This window comes from Dasypus novemcinctus, chromosome 5, assembly GCF_030445035.2.
Source record: "Dasypus novemcinctus isolate mDasNov1 chromosome 5, mDasNov1.1.hap2, whole genome shotgun sequence".
In the NCBI taxonomy this organism is placed as follows: domain Eukaryota; kingdom Metazoa; phylum Chordata; class Mammalia; order Cingulata; family Dasypodidae; genus Dasypus; species Dasypus novemcinctus.
The window spans coordinates 65,619,120-65,636,756 of record NC_080677.1 but is presented as its reverse complement, the minus strand read 5'-3'; the positions used below and the strand labels follow the sequence as shown (position 1 = coordinate 65,636,756).

Genomic DNA, 17,637 nt, shown 5'->3' with positions numbered 1-17,637 from the left:
AATATCTTTGCCATCTACTCAAGTAAATGAGAATCCAAATACATTCTATTATTTACATTTATTATATTCAATTGCTGCCAGAATTTTAGGTCATTTATTATTTTTTAATTCCATCAAGTTGGAACAATTGTTATGTTTCATAGTCTCAATATTGTTTAAAAGGTTTATCCATAAATTTATCATACTATTTGCTAATGTTTCTTCTTAGAAAATAGCGCTTCTTATTGGATTACTTTCCTTCTTCCTGAAGTGTGTGCATTGAAAGTTATGTTAGTAAGGATTTGTTGGTACAGCTCTCAATTTTTAAGTTTCCTGAAAATCTATCTATTATCGTCCTTCTTCTGGGATAAAATTTTGCTGGATATATTTTCCAGCTTTGGGACTTATTTTATCTTAACATTTTGAAAAAAATTTTAGTAAACATTATAATTTATTCATATCTATCTTCTAGTTTAGTAATTCTGTCTTCAGTTGAATCAAATCTGCTTTTTTAGCTAACTCCTTTAGTTTTTAATTTCAATTGTTTTTTCAGATATTCTGTTTGTTTTTCAGAGCTAGAACTTTATCATTAGCCACTGCTCTCTTTTCTCTAGTCCACACAAAGCCATGACTGTGGCAAACAAATTTTTTCAGTATTTGTTTTCCATATCAGCAACTGAGAAATCTCCTTTATGTAGAGGTCTCTGATTCAAATTTGCAACTTTCTGGACTCTAGGTACAGGAGTCCACAAGGATGCAAACATAGATCACAAGGGAATGAAATAATGTCTTTCTTTGATCCTCATGTTTTCCACTATTATATCTATGTTGATCTATGATATTATAGTTTCTGATATGGTTTCTTTAGGTTCATATTTTTTGTGTGTATTTTCCATTTATTTATTTTGTTTTAATTTTTCTGCATCATGTGATTCCTGTAGACATCTTATAGTATAACCTTATTTGTCTTAATCAAAACTGAGCATCTGGCTTTTGATAGTTGAGTTTATCCCATTGAAGCTTTTTAAAATTATGTTTGTATTAGAGTATTTTTTCCATATTATTTTTAAAGTTTCTTTTAATACATTGAAGGCTGTATAATGTAGACTTTTTTTTTTTTTTTTTTTTTTTTGCTTCTATTTCTTAGATATTAACGTCACTGTTCTTATTTTAAATTTACTTTCCCTGTTACTTTTTCTGGTGTATTAACACCTATGTCCTTTTACTAAATCAGTCATTTTAGTACAATTCTATCTCCATTTAATTTCTCTGCTTCATCTCCTACCCCTTAATCCATGCCCATCAGACATATTGATGCAGTGTGGAATCTTAGATATGGATTGTGATGATGTTCTCTTTGTTTCTTCTCTGCCTCTCACTCTTTTTTCTTCTATAGGAAATGCTTAGAAGTGATGAGTTCTGCCCTTGTTGTTCTCTTCTCCTTTCCAAAACTGAGCTGAGCTTGAGGACAAGCCTGATGTTATATCTCACTGGCATTAGGCTGGTGTTACAGTGGAGATCAGATAGTCTGTGATCAGCCTTAAGGCAGTGAAAGGAACCCAACTAGAAAGCTCTTCTCAGCACATCTGGAGTTTTTCGTTCTATTCTCTGGAATGCTTTTTATTATTCCATAGGGTATTTTTAATATTAATTCCTTAGATTTGTGAAACTCACTTGAATTTCGGTAGCATTTCTAGGCTTGGTTTTGAGAGAGGAAGTCAATAGTCCTGGCTAGCTTGCCGTTTTTAAAGAGCTAAAGTCTTTATTGTATCATTTATTATTATTATAATGAAGTACTAATTATATTTGAAGTTTCCTCACCTTAACTTGCAAACACAGAAGTTTTTTCTTAAAAATCAAATTGGAATATATGTTTTATTTCTTTTAAAAATTTTCATCTTCCCAGTTCTGATAGTATCAGCAGTGATGAGGAAGAGCTGAGGACATTGGGAAGCAGTGGCAGTGAAAGCAGCACTCCAGAGAATGTTGGACCGCCTTTCATCATGGATGAAAATAGTTGGTTCAACAAATGCAAGAGAGTTAAACAAAAGTATCAACTTACCTTGGAACAGAAGGTATTTATCAATTATCAGAATTCTTTTCATTCAATTCTAATTATTACCTCTAGACTATCACTGCCCACAGATTTCTAACTGAACAAAATTATTTATTTATTCTTACGATCTGTTCTTGAACTGTCCTCCTCTTAATTAAAAAGCATGCACAGTTTTAGAATAAAATTTTAACTTTTTCAAATTTCTTGTTTCTATTAAAATAAGGTATTTATTCTCCTGTAAGCGGTTTTGTTTTGTATTTACAATTTTGGTCTCTAAGATTAATTTTATGAAAGATTATGATTTGTGAAAATATAGCACATTCCCTATATGTCTGTTTTATGTGTTTTTCAATTGGGTATTCCAGCAACTCTTTTGTGTTAAACATTATTCTAGGCATATGGATTATATAATGGAATGAAAAACAAACTCCATTCCTTGAGGAGATCGTAACTTCTTCTTTTTACAGTATTACCTCATTTTCCTGTCTACCCTTCCTTCTAACTTATCATTATTCATAGGTGGAATATAGGAGGGAAAGCCAAGTGGAATTAGCTTTAGAAATATGGGAAAAATAAAAAAGTCACTAGAGAAAAAAGTTACAATGTACATTTACAAATATGAGTAGATTTCCTATATACAATTTTTATATTAAAAATATAAAGAAAAATATCCCACTTATATCAACAAAATGTTTATAATCTATATGAAGAAAATTTTAGTACTCTATTAAAGGAGACATCTAGAACTAGCAAGAAGGTAGACTAAGGTAATCTGAAAACCTTTCCATTGCAAAATCTGGAAATGCTTGGTAAAATACAGTTTAAAAAAGTTTCATTTAGGGTGGAGTTCTCAAAGAAAAGGAAGTCACTAGGAACCAGGAACTTAGAGGGACCTGAAAAGAAGAGGAATAAGTGCCTGAGTTAATGTGGCTTGTAGGCCTAGAGGTTGGGGTGAGGTATTTAACCCAGCTACTTGTATTTTAATACCAACATGGAGACAGCAGGTTAGGCCCACTGTCATTCAAAATAGAGACTGAAACCTAGAAGGGAGGAGTGAGATGCAAGATGGCTGAGTGAGCAAAGAAATTGATAAATAAATCTTGACTGCATAAAACAATAGCAATAATAATAACCAAGAGAGGGTGGCAGTGATGTGTTGGTTTGTTTACCTGACTTTCTCAGAGGGCATGTGGGAAGGAGCCTAGATTTGTAGTATATGCCAGTTTACGGGGTAAATACTCCTACCAAGCTCAGTTTAACTTACCAATGTGACATCACTGAATGTAGAATTGGGAAGGGATGCACAGTAGCACACCATTATATAATATTTCTACCACAGAGATGCAGTAGATGTAAATGATCTTAAGAACATAAGTAATAGTAAAATATGGTAAAATAAGTAGGAAGGGCAAAGTTTTGAGTGGTTGTTATGTTTTTATATGATTTACTTAATATAATTTAATTTTTAATAATAGCAGTGTTTAACAACTGAGTCACAAAATTTCTGAAAATTTAACATTCAGCTTTCAAGAGCCTGTACAAGCTGGCTATAGCCCATCATTGGGTGTAAGAAAGCAAAGTAGAAATAGAACACTGGTTAACAATATGAGAAAGGGTGAAAGGATAGTTGAAGGTAAAGCCTTTTGAGGTTTTCATATTATATCCAAGGAGGGTAGAGATATTTTTAATATGCTTGCCTTTTCCCACAGTTATCCTTAGTAGATGCAATTAACTTCCAAACTAGTAGTAGGAAGGAAAAGAAATAAGAAATAGAAGGGAGGGAAGTGGACATGGCTCAACTGAGAGAGGGTCCGTCTACCATATAGAGGGTCCAGGGTTCGATACCCAGGGCCTCCTGACCCATGTGGTGGGCTGGCCCACGTACAGTGCTGCCATGAGCAAGGAGTGCCATGCCACTCAGGGGCGCCCCCACATAGGGGAGGAGCCCCATGTGCAAGGTATGCACCCCATAAGGAGAGCCGCCCCATGTGAAAAAAACAGAGCCTGCCCAGAAGTGGCGCTGCACACACGGAGAGCTGATTCAGCATGATGACGCAACAAAAAAAGAGATGTAGTTTCCGGGTACCGCCTGACAATGCAAGCAGATACAGAAGAACACAGTGAATGGACACAGAGAGCAGACAGTGGGGGCGGGGAGGGGAGAGAAATAAATAAAATAAATCTTAAAAAGAGATAGAAGAGAGAAAATGAGGAAAAAAATAATGGTAAATAATAATAAACACAACAACAACAACAACAAAAAGAATGGCAAATAGCACAAAATAAGGTGGTGGAAATAAATCTAAATATAGCCAAATAAGTCAACATCACCATAAAACTAAATGGTATAAACTTGCCAGTTAAGACAAACTCCCAGATTTATTTAAAAATTAATAAAATTTAGCTATATTCTGTTTGTAAGAGACACACCTAAAATATGACACAAAAACATGAAAGTAAGGGGATAAAGATGTAACAGGCAAACACCAAAGAAGTCTACATTACTATCATTCCACATAGACATTAAGGCAGAAAGCATTATTAAAACTAAAGATAGACATTGCCTTTTAAAAAATGTAACAATTTACCAGAAAGGTAAAAATGCAGCACTTACGAGCATTTAACAATGTAGCCTTGGAAAATATGAAGCAAAAATTTATAGAGTGTCCAAGAGAAACTGATATGTCTATAATTATAGTAGAAAATTTTAACATGTCTTTCAGAGTAATTTATAGAAATTACTAATGATATAGTGAAGTTGAATAATATATTTTGTAAGCTTGATTTAAAAAATACAAGATGGCATATCTAACAATTAGAATACGCTTTCTTTTCAAATACACATGGGCCAGCCATACAATTACTACGGAGAATACCAGGTCACAAAAAAAATGTCCACAAATATCGAAGAAATGATACAACACTGACCTCAGTGCAATATCAGTACAAAAATTTCAGGACCACTCACATTCCTGGAAAATTTTTAAACCCATAAATAATTATGGGTCAAAAAATTAGGAAATATTCATAAATAATCAAGAAAGAGTATAGGGAAGCGGACTTTGCCCAGTGGTTAGGGCATCCGTCTACCACAAGGGCGGTCCACGGTTCAAACCCCGGGCCCCCTTGACCTGTGTGGAGCTGGCCCTTGTGCAGTGCTGATGCGTGCAAGGAGTGCTGTGCCCCGCAGGGGTGTCCCCGCATAGGGGAGCCCCATGCGCAAGGAGTGCGCCCTGTATGGAGAGCCACCCAGCACGAAAGAAAGTGCAGTCTGCCCAAGAATGGCACCGCACACACGGAGAGCTGACACAACAAGATGATGCAACAAAAAGAAACACAGGTTCCTGTGCCGCTGACAACAACGGAAGCGGACAAAGAAGAACATGCAGCAAATAGACAGAGAACAGACATCTGGGGTGGGGGGAGAGAAAGGGGAGAGAAAAAAATAAAAAATCTTCAAAAAAAAGAATATAGTACTAAGATGATATTAATGAAACAGTAAAAGCAATGTTCAAAGTCAAAAGCTGATTATTTGCAAAAAACAAATGAAATAGACAAATCTTAGCAAGAATAATTAAATTAAAAAAACAATTTAAGGCACAGATAAACAATTTTAAAAATGAAAAGGGAGTGGGAGACATAGCTACAAATGCAGGAGAGATAACCCCAACAACAAAAATGGAGAATACTTTTGACAATTTTATGTCAACACCTAGAAAACTTATAAGATCGAAGAATTTTATAAGTATTACCAAAATTGATAGACCTATAACCACCAAATGAATTACATAAGTAGTTTAAAATCTGTACATAAGCATTCCAGTCCCCAGACTTACATGGTTTTGGAGGTGGTCTTTTCCAAACATCAGCATAATGATCCCTATATTATGCTGACAGTTCCTGAGAATAGAAGAAGTAGGAATATTTTTCAATGAGTTTTATGAATTTAGTATAACTTTTATACTAATAGAAGCTCATGTGAATATAATACCTGGGTGGGGATGTGGTTACTATAAAAACTTTGGAGAAGAATTTGGCATTATCTAGTGTGAAGATATGTATGGATGATGACCTGGCAATTCCACTCCTAATCCCCTTTAGAAACTCTTGGATACGTGTACCAGCAAACGTAACTCAGTGTTTACAGCAATATTGTTTATAATAAGTGAAGCCTAAAATAATCTACATAGCCATTGATAGGAGAGTGAATAATAAACTGTGCAATATTCATAACAGTGGAATAGCATGGAGTAATGAATGTGAATTAACTACAGCTGGATGCACTGTAGGTAAAAAAAACAAGTTTCAAAATAATATAGACAATACCCAGCGAAACTAAATATACTGTTTAGATGGCATACATTTTTGGTTAAATTAGAAGGAAAACCATGGAGATGATAAACACAAATTTCAGGATATATTATCTTGGCAGAGGAGGCAGAGGGGTGGGGTTGTTAGAGGCATTATAGGTGCTCTAAAGTTTTTGAGTAATTGGTAATTAATCTAGGTGTTGAGTACTTTTAAATTACAAATGTTTATAAGTATTCATAGATTATTGTAAGTCTGTATATATGAAATATTTTCTTTGTAAAAATTAAAATGTCAAAAAAATTAAAAAAAGAAATATTTTAGAAGCCAGGAAAAATTTGAAAATGAAGCTCAATGAGGGGGAGAATATTAATAGCTACTAAAAACATACATCGTAAATCTGAACTTAAACTGTTAATGACACAGCATAAAATAAGCTATAATGCAATAGAAGCATACTTTAAGGAAAAAATTCTAATTAATATCCTCAGAGGAATTTGAAAGCATTTTATAGCTAAAGAAAAGAATAGGATGCCATGAGAAGGAGACAATCAGAAAACAAGAAAGAGCCATTGGAAATTAAAAATATGATTTCCTAAATTCAGAAATTCAATATAAGATTTATAAGATGCATTCATTGAAGTCTCCCAGAACGGAGAACAGAAAGACAAAGAAACAGTAAATGAGTAAAAGGTTAAGAGGCAGAAGATCAATCCAAGAATTCTCATATCTATTATATGTCTGAATATAAAAATAGCTAGTAATTGTATTGCATACAATGTACCAGACACTTTTTACCTTTATTGACTCATTTAATAAGCAGTCTACCTATATTGACTCATTTAATCCTCCCACATAGATACACTTCTTGCTCCCACTATTCTAGATGGGAAAACTTGCCCAGAGAGGTTAACTAACTTGCCCAATGACACACAAATGATAAGTGGTAGAAATGAAATGAGACTAGACATTCTCCAAGCCTCTCACTAACGTGTTAATACTAAAATGTTTATGTGTTTTGAAAAATAATCACATAGAAGCAACTTTCTAACTGGTCATTCTGAAATTATGTCTATATTTTGAAGCTAGTAAACTGTAGATTATTTACCACTGTTATGGAGTTTATAAATAACAATGTTTTAACTAAGTTTTGCATTAAATTGTAAACATTTTATTAAACTTTTGAGAAGAGCTTTAAATAACAGAACATGTTAAAATTTTCTAATCTTGAAACAGTTGTGTTTTACTGTTTCATCACTAATACTTTGAAATTGTTTTCATTACAATATAAATAAGAAAAGCTTTTATCTTCAAGATATGTATTAGAAATTTGCAGTTGCTATATCCTGGCACTACTGTAATTCCAGGGTTATCTTGAAGAACTCTTAAGACTTCGAGAGAACCAACTGTCTGAATCTGTCTCCCAGAATAAAATACTACTTCAAAGGATTGAAGATTCTGATCTGGCCCATAAACTGGAGAAGGAGCAACTGGAATATATAATTGTGGAGCTTCAAGATCAGCTGTAAGTGAGACTCTTTTGGGAAAATTTAGGCAATCTGGAAACATAAGACAAATCATTATTTTCAGACAGGATTCAAATTCCAAGAAACCCGATTGCCTCCTACTAGATCAAATTATTTTTACTTACTCTATTTTAAGTTTACTTTTGATGTTCTTATTACAAAAGAAATTCACACTCATTCCAGAAAGACTAGAAAATACAAGAAGAAAATAATTCTCACCAGTCATGCTACTCAGCGTTAACTGCTGTAACTTGGCATATATTCTTCCAAATACATAGGCATAATTTTAAAGGGATTAATTGGCTGCAAAAAAGTAGTGTATTAGACCAGTACTACTCAAGCCAGGTATAAACTATTACCTGGTTGTGCCAAAATATCACTAAGTACAGTTCAATACAGTTGGCTAATTTTTCCTAAGCTATACTTTTTTGATGAAGAAAGCCATGTATTTATCTACATTCTGGTATAGCTCCTTTCACCTATCACTATTCAGAGCACTTACACTAGACATACCATTTTGTGAAACATACTTTCATCAGTTGTTTTATGATGAAAATCTTCACACATTAATATTTAATCTTAAAAGATGATTTTAAAATATTTTACTTTGAAACAATTTCAAAACTTCAGAGAAGTTGTAAGGAAAGTAGAAAGAATTCCCATATGCCCTTTCTTAGATACATCAATTTTCAACATTTTGGCCCATTTGCCTTGTAATCTCTTCCTTGGCATAGACACATATATAATATTTTTTAATCACTTGAGAGGTTACATATGTTGTGCTCCTTTATCCTTTAATACTTAATTGTGTCTTTCATAAGAATAAAGATATCTCTTATATAACTACAGCTTATTATTAATTTAAGAAATTTAACATCTATTCAATACTTTCATATTATCTATAATTCATATTACAGTTTCACCATTGTTCAAATAATGTCCTTATTGCAGCTTTTATTTTTCTGGGAGAGGATCTAATCCAGGATCTAATCCAGACTGCATTTAATTGTCAGTCTCTTCAGTCACCTTTAACTTAGAACAGTTTCTTAATCTTTGTTTTGCATGAGATTGAAATTTTTGAAAAATAACAGGCTAGTAAATTATATAGGATGTCCCTCATTTTGGGTTTGTTTGCGCTTTCTTCATAATTAGAATGATGTTATTATTCATTTTTGAATGGATACAATGTGTTTTGTACTTCTCAGGATATCACATTGGATGCACATGTTGTCTGTTTGCCCTTTATTAGTGATATAAATTTTAATCATATAATTAAGGTGTTTTTCTGCTCTGAATACTGTTTTTTTACTTTTCATAACTAATATTTAATTTGCAAGGAGCAACTTTGAGACTATGTAAATATAAAAGATGATTTGTCTAAGTAAGAAAGAGTTTATTGAGGCATATAAAAATCTAAAGTTTTCTAGAAATTTCAATCTTGATGAAAAAAATTGTGACTGTATTTCCTTTTTTTCTGATATTTTAGAGAGGGTTGGTCTTATGTAACATTACATATTGAGGGGCAGATTAATACCATTCATAGCTTTTTACAGAAGCAAGGAGAATAATATCAAAAGCCAAACAATGGAGATTTCTGGTTTTTTGTTTTGAAAGTTAAAGATTAAGATAATTTCATTTTACTTTCACAGCTAATACTTGCAGGTTGTCTAAATTCTTTTTAAGAATAATTATAAAATCAGTTTTAATTTTGTTAACAGACGTTTTCATTTGAAGAATTAAATTTGAATAAATCACATTTATTTTGGTTTTGATAATTCAAAAGAAGAATAATCTTTCAAACTTTTTAGTTTGGAAAAAAATCATCTACCCAAGTTATGGTTTTTTATCATACCTCTAAACATGTGGGAGAAGGAGGGAGTGTAGTATCTTCAATCCTCTTGATTTTGCACAGAAACTTTACAATTATTTTTAATACCTTTAAGGACATTCTAATTAAAACAATTAAATTCTAATAAAACAGAATTTGCTGTTACCAGGACAACAAATAAAAATTAAGGCCACCAGTCAGAATTAAACTATTTTTAAAAAAGAGTTTAGAGATGAAAGATTTACTTTCATATAACCTGACTACAGCCTCTAGCTGGGTATAAATTGGTATCTTACAAGATTCCTTTGTACAAAAATACTGAACAGAAGAGTAAGATACATTCCTTTATGAATGCTCACAAACCACTGAGCTTTAAAATGCAGAATTGCTGTTATAGCGGAGAGTGAACATATACTTTCCTTCTTAACTTGCCAAGATATTTTTACCTAGTCAGGAAGGCCTATTCTAAGAGGGTAGGCACTGCAATTCCCTTTGTTAATCCTGAGAAGAAAAAAGTGACTCTGAGAAGATTAAAATTTATAATGTATAATGGAAACGTGCAGGAAAGAAGTATTAACAAATAGAAAAGGAGGTATATAATATTTATTTTTACATTGTACTGATTATTCTTTCTTGGATATTTAATTCCTTTGTAACTTAATTTATTCTTTTTATATATTTCTTAACTGTTAGATGTATTTTTGAATTACTATTAAAGTATGCTTTGATTATATGTTGTGAATAGTCATAAAATCTGAACATTTTATAGTTTTGACAATAGAGCACAAGTTAGTGTGGTGTAATACAGAAGTATCTTGAAGCTTTCTTGCAAATCAAGACTGTTTTCAGATACTGGCTCTACACTTGCTAGCTATGATCTCAGTCATAAAATTATCTCCTGGAACCTCAGTTTCCTTCTCCATAAAATGGGGATAATATTTCCCTTCTTGATCATGATTATTAGACAGAGAAGGCATTCAAAGAATGTTTATTTCTCCATTTTGGTTTATAGAAACCTTAAAAAAAACTGTTAATAAATTCACTCAGAAAGATAAGTAGCAAATTAAAAATGTTTTAAATTATCATGCTAAAATCCTACAGTTCCATTGAGTTTGGAGTTGATTGATTAGCCCTGAGTTTCAAGAAAAGTACTTTTGAGTTCTAATTTCTAAATGGCAGTTGGATTAATATCTGTAATCCTAGAATACATTTGTGTATACCATGTATGTGAGGAAGACATGCATGATTATTTACTATGTAATGGGTAATACTTTTATCTGTAATTCTTTTCCTCATTGACATGTTTGATTCAATACTAATTTGTAGTATTTTATAAGGCATTGATTAGCAAGAGTACATTTCAATGATTAAGTCTATGGTTGGTTGAGTTTTTAAATATTAAATTATTCTAAATCTCCAATTATGATTAGGAATAATGTTATCATTTCATTGGGAGATATAGCATTATTTTAGGTTTCTCTTCTCATAGTTTTATTGAAATCTCTGGTACAGCTTGATTTTATTTTATTCCAAGAACTATTTTTAACTATAATTTATTTATACATTAAACATTATTCACTAAAATAAATATAAACAAACTTAAAGCATTATACATTTGGGAAAATATATGGAAAATTTGTCACAAGATTATGAAATGTATTCTGTTTGGCTCTTTAAAACTTATTGTCATATGTGTTTATGCCAATTGGTGGGAAAACTTCATTTTTGAATTTGATTTTATTCCATAAGCATTTATTAAATGCATACTTTGACCTTGGGATTGTGAAAGTTGGTGAGTATAAAGAGAATAAGATACACTCACTTTCACAAGAGGCTTGCAAGCTAGTGAATTAAACAGATAGAGCTCATCAATCACATTGTTATTTAAAGAATGTCATATTTGGGGGAGGCATTGTCATTCTCAGGTTTACAACCTCAGATAGATGACCTGCAGTTCAAATGACTCTTTGTAAAGTACTCATTGCAAACCTAAGGAATAGACAGCTAAAGAATAGTGTGCAAAACTGTAACAGTTTTGTCATATTGAATACCAGTAAAATGCATAATCAGGAGTTTTCTCTAGTTAGCTAATGAATTTTTTCTGTTTGAGAATTATAGCAATAGCAATGTGTCCTATAGGATTTCCTAGTGAAGGAACTGAATGTTCTAAAGAGTAAAAGTAAAGAGTTTTTATAGATGATCATTTATTGCTAAAATTAGGTCATTTTTATAAAGAACCAATTTGGTATAGTTCATGGTGAGTAGTAATGATGGTTTGGTTGCAGGCTGCAAATCAGTCATTGATGCTATGGCATCCTGGTTCAAACTTAGTATGGATGGTATAGATCTTAACAAGAAAGTGCAATTGTGTCATCATGGCCTATTTAATAATGGATAAATTATTGCATTTCCTGATCATGTATTTGTTTTGGTAGATGATTATTAAAATATTAAACTATAATCATGCTAATATATATTACATACTACATTATCCATATAAGGACAAAAAAAATCAAGAAAGTGTATCCAGAAGAGAAAAAAAAAAAAACCCAGTTACCAGTACAGGGTAAAATGATGTTCTTCTGAACTTTTTTTGGGTGTTGGTAGGAAATTAGATATTACAATAGGAAAAGTGCTAATGTGATATGGATGTTTTTTCATTGCCTTCAATCATGATATGCTTCATTAAAACTGCTGGCAGATTCTCCAGTAGAGCAGCTGTTAATATGTTTGAGCCGGGGGCCTAGCAACAGATAGGACTATAATATGATATAGATAATTACTAAATTAATCATATTTCATTGAGAAGTGATCATTAGACTAGAAAATGGCTTACCTTTGGAATTCTTATTTAGTAAATGTTTTACATTGGGTACATGTGCAACAAGAAGGCCTCTCAAATTAAAATTTATAAATAATACACACCATTATTAATATACAAATGCCATTAATCATTCTTTAGCATGCAATCAGCCTTTAAAAATTAAAATTATCATTTAAATTCTAAAGCTATTTATATTAATTTTACTAAGAAAATTTACAAGCATACACAACAGAGAATTGCACAAAAAACTACCTGATTAGAATTCAGATTGAACACTTACCAAGAGTTTATCACATTTGCTTTATCAATCTCTTTTCATTTCCTTTTCATTTCTTTCTCTTTTTATTTTTGTGAACAATTTTTAAAGCAAATCCTGTCCTTTCATTCCTATATATTGCACTATTCATCTCTAAAAAAAGAATATTTTCTCACATAACCATAGTGCCATTTGTACACCTGATAAAGTTAATAAGTTGTTTTTATCACCTAATGCTTATACATAAACAACTTTCCTCAAGTGTCTGAAAAAAGAATTTTTTATAGTTCATTTGTTTGACTCAGGATTCATAGAAAGTCACATTCTACAGATGGTTATGTCTGTTAAGCCTCTTAATTTAGAGCAGTTTTCCCCACCTTTTCCTGCCATTTTTTATTTGCAGAAATCTACTAACATTTCCTGTAGAATAGTCGACATTCTGGAATGGTTTCTTTTGATTTAACTTTTTCTTTTATACCTGTGCAGTCCAGTAAATTAGTCCCTAGCTACATTTAGCTGTTGAGCACGTGAGATACTGCTATTCTGAATTGAGATGTGCTGTTGAGTACAAAATCCTCACCACATAATACAAAATATTTCACATAACTTTTTATAATGGTTACATGTTGCAATGATAATGTTTTGGCTATATTGGATAAATAAGCATATTAATTAAATTAATTTCACCTGTTTCTTTTTAATGCGGCTACTAGAAGTTAAACTACATATGTGGCTCTTACTATATTTCTGTTAGATAACACTGTGTCTATATAGTCTCTACTCACTGTGAATTGGCAGCACTAACATCAGTTGGGAGTAGAATCCCAAGTCCCACCCACACCTACCTAATCAGATTCTGTATTTGAACAAGATTCCCAGGTGAGTAAGTGTCACATTAAAGTTTGAGAAACACTGTCTGAGCTGTGTATCCTGGAAGGTATATCCTATTAATTCTGGATTAGTTCTCAACCCTCGTATATTAGAATCATTGAGGAAGCTTTTTAAGAATAAAAAAAAAAAAAAAAAAATAAGGATAGCTGACTGATTGTAACCATCAAGATTTTTAATTGGTCAAAGGTGGAACCCAGGCAACTATATATTTTTTAAAAGCTTCCCAGGTATTTCTGATGTGCAACCAGAGTTGAAAACCACTGCTTCAAGGGGCTGGATAAAATTTGGATGTAATTTCTTTGGCAGAAATATTTTATAGGTGGTGCTGTGTACTTTATATTGTATTATGTTGGGAAGCATCCTGTTACAGTTTTAATGATGCTAAGATTGCAGTGTATTCAGGTGGTCATAGCATGATTTCACCTTTGTAAAAGTTCCCATCGGTCTTTCTTCTAATGGCCTAAAACCATGGATGAGCATTACGTGAGGCAGTTGATTCATTAGGATTTGTGAAATGGTGATTTCCTAATTGTTATTCCTACCACATTTATTGGCTGGAATCATCTGTAAAGAATTTATCCTCATTAGTTAGACTGTTTGGTGATTACCTTGAAATATAGTTTTTACAGGGTATTACTAATTTTCAAAGTAGGATGCTAATGGCTTACTTCTTTCTAATTATTACCAATCAGATGACAATTTGTTGTTGTTTTTTGTTGTTGTTGTGTCATCTTGCTGTGTCAGCTCTCTGTGTGCATGGCGCCACTCCTGGGCAGGCTGCCCTTTTTTCTGTGGAGTGGCTCTCCTTGCAAGGCGCACTCCCTGTGCATGGGGCACCCTTATGCTGGGGACCCCTGTGTGGCACGGGACTCCTTGCGCGCGAGAGCACTGGACATGGGCCATCTCACCACAAGGGCCAGGAGGCCCTGGGTATCAAACCCTGGACCTCCTATACGGTAGGCGGATGCTCTATCAGTCGAACGTCTGCTTCCCGTTGTTTTGTTTTGCTTTCCGTATTCTTGAGAATAATTATGAACTTGTGTGATTTTGTATATAATTTACAATGTGAATTAGCTCATATGAGATTCATAAGGGAATGATGTCAGTAGAGCAAGGATATCACGTTGATTCATAGGTGATTTTTGTTAATATGCAGTAACACCAGCCCAATGCAATAATACAATACAGTCAAAATACAGCAAGCCACCAGTAGATGGCACTGTCTCACTGCACATGATGCTTATTCACCGTGCAGGCCTCTTGCCCAGTATAGCTAGGTCTTAGATGTATTTGTTTTGTAGTTACCCTATATTTGTGCATTTTGCCCCTGTATTCATGAGTCAGCAGCCTCATCTCTCCTTTACACTCTCTTCAATTAGATGGCTTTTACTCTGTTATTGCTTTCAAGTCTAGATTTATTATAATATTTCCTTAATAGGAATTTAACAAACATTTTTAGTTGGGTTTATAATTTTATTAGGATTGTTATTGTTTGTCCTCTAATTCGAAAGTTGATAGGTTGAATTTCCAGTCCCTAAGCCTTTTTTCCCCCCATGAAGCCAGTTATTTTCTGTGTGATTTTGTAGGTTTCAATGCTCTTTACCTAGACATTCTGTCCATTAAAGTAAAACTCTGTGTTACTGTGGTCATGGTAATATAGATCTTTCATTTTCATGAAGATTATACCAGAAGATTTTCTCAATGAATTATGTTCACAGACAGTACCAGCACATACCATAAGAATTACAGCACATCAGACAGTAAGTGATAAGTGGAAAATAGCAAAATTTTACTGCAATGCTGATGCTAGACATAGTGCTAGGTTTATTACAAAATTCATGTCAAACCCATGAGCTCAAATGTATGTACAGCCTTATCAGGATTAAAAATTGTTCTCATCATGGACCTTTGGGGTTACTTAGGAATCGTTGGAACTATAGATGTTAATTTTTAAGTGTGAAGGGTTACATACCTTATATGTATCCAGCAGTTGAAAGTATAATTATATCATGAGCATCAGCATAGCCCGTGAGATAAATAGGAGAGAAGCAAAGTAAGGGAAACAGGATAGCCCTCAAGTATGGAGCCACAAGATATCAAACAAATTAACAAAATAATAGCACTGAATTTGCTAAGCAGTACTATAAAGTATAAGGTATAGATCTCTCTATTTTTTTTAGAGTTTGTAAGCAACAGTAGACTTCAGCCTATTCTCTGAAGGAAAGGAAAGAGACCAAATCGTGGAAATCTTAACTTTTTCTCTTTCTTTTAAAATAATGAATGTGTAATGTTCAGGACCCAAAAGAATGTGGGATCTCATTTTTTAAACCAATGTACTCTATATTTACATAAACACTGTTTGAGGAGTTTGAGAATAGATGTGGAGGGAATAGATGGGAAAACCAACATTTAAGGAGCAACTGGGAAAAGAGGAGTCTGTGAAAGTGACCAAGAAGGAACAACCATCGAGATAATATGGTATAGTTTATTATTTCACAAGAGAAAAATGTGATTTTGGACATTAGATTTACCCGGGAATCATAAAATAATGAGCATTGCCTGGGCCCTACTGTCATAGAATCTCATTTCATTGGCCTGAACTGAGATTTGAGTATCACTCAATATTTTGTAAATACCTCCCAGGTTACAGTAGAGAACAGAAGACTAGAAATTTGTTGTGGTGCCTAACAGAGCAAAATGATATTCATTATGTTCTTAGCAATTTAATTGCTTTTCTATAAACATTGAAAAGTATCCAGTTTTTGTTATTTTAAGCAAGAAAGATGTAGTGATATTTAATTTCTAAGAGTTTTAAAGTAGAATATATTCTATATTTGCTATTTTGCCTTGCAAATTAGATTACTCTTCAAGATTCTTTTTCTTAAGATTCTGTTGACCTTCAGGTTCAGAACTGTGGACCATGCCTTATTTTGATAATAAAATTTGCTCTTTTACAGTTCAGTATTTGTTCATTCTGCTGACATTTATTGAGCTGTATGCAAGGCTGAGAGCTGAAAATACAGAAATAAATTTGTACTAGTCCCTGCCATCACTGTGTTTACAGAGGGGACAGACACAAAAAATGAGAGCAATAAGATGTTATGAGTGCTATAATAGAGGCTTGTAGAGGATACAGTGAGGAACAAAGGATTTTACTGTGCAGGAGAATAAACTGGAAAGGGTATAAGGAGGTGGTAATGCTTACAATGGGTAGATTTTTTGTAGACTAATATGGGGAAAAGATGAGCCTTTCAGGCAGAGGAAACACCTTAAGCAAAAACACATAGACATTAAAAAGCACAGCAAATGTAGTAAATTGCATGGTAGGTCCTTGTCACGCAAGTGTAGAGGGCAAACAGTACATGGTTATGAGGATGGACGTGTAGACTGTGGCCAAGTGAGAAAGGCCTTTGTATGTCATGTAAGGGAACCCTGTGGAATTATCAATATCAGATCAGATTTCTATTTTAGTAAGATAAACCCTTGAGATAATATTCTCTGATATAAACAAGCACTTCCTGAGTACTTACTTAGTTCAAGGAACTGTGCTAGGTACTGAGAATTAAAAGTGAACAGCAAGAATATGAGAGTATACTAGATAACCAATATTTAAATGATGCAACAAATGTATATGAATATGTATATAAATGTAAAGTAATGGAAGTGTGTTCACTTTACGGAAGCAGCATAGAGGTGGTGGTCCAGGAAAAGCATCACTAAGAATTTGACATATATATGTATTTAATTATTTTTTTCTTTTAAAAGATAAATAGGTCACACAAAACATTACATTAAAAAATATAAGAGGTTCCCATATACCCCACGCCCCACCCCCACCCTGCTCCTCCTACATCAACATCCCCTTTCATCCATAAGGCACAAAGAATTTGATATTTGAAAACTGATTTTTAGGAGTTCTCAAGGTCACCAAGGGGGAGGAAGAAAGGAAGTGTATTTTAGGTAAAGAGA

General features: G+C 33.0%; 1 protein-coding gene across 16 annotated transcripts in view; it reads left to right on the top strand.

Moving 5' to 3' along the window:
- RUNDC3B (RUN domain containing 3B) overlaps positions 1-17,637 on the top strand; it is a 256,564-nt gene that overhangs the window by 159,787 nt on the left and 79,140 nt on the right. For 8 of the 16 annotated variants that reach the window (XM_058297049.2, XM_058297056.1, XM_058297053.1 and 5 more), the window contains 2 exons: positions 1,886-2,054; positions 7,711-7,868. In XM_058297049.2, coding sequence (XP_058153032.1) covers positions 1,886-2,054; positions 7,711-7,868 — 327 coding nt within the window. The remainder of the gene's footprint in view (positions 1-1,885; positions 2,055-7,710; positions 7,869-17,637) is intronic. The other 8 variants (XM_058297060.1, XM_058297051.1, XM_058297057.2 and 5 more) reach the window with 1 other exon arrangement.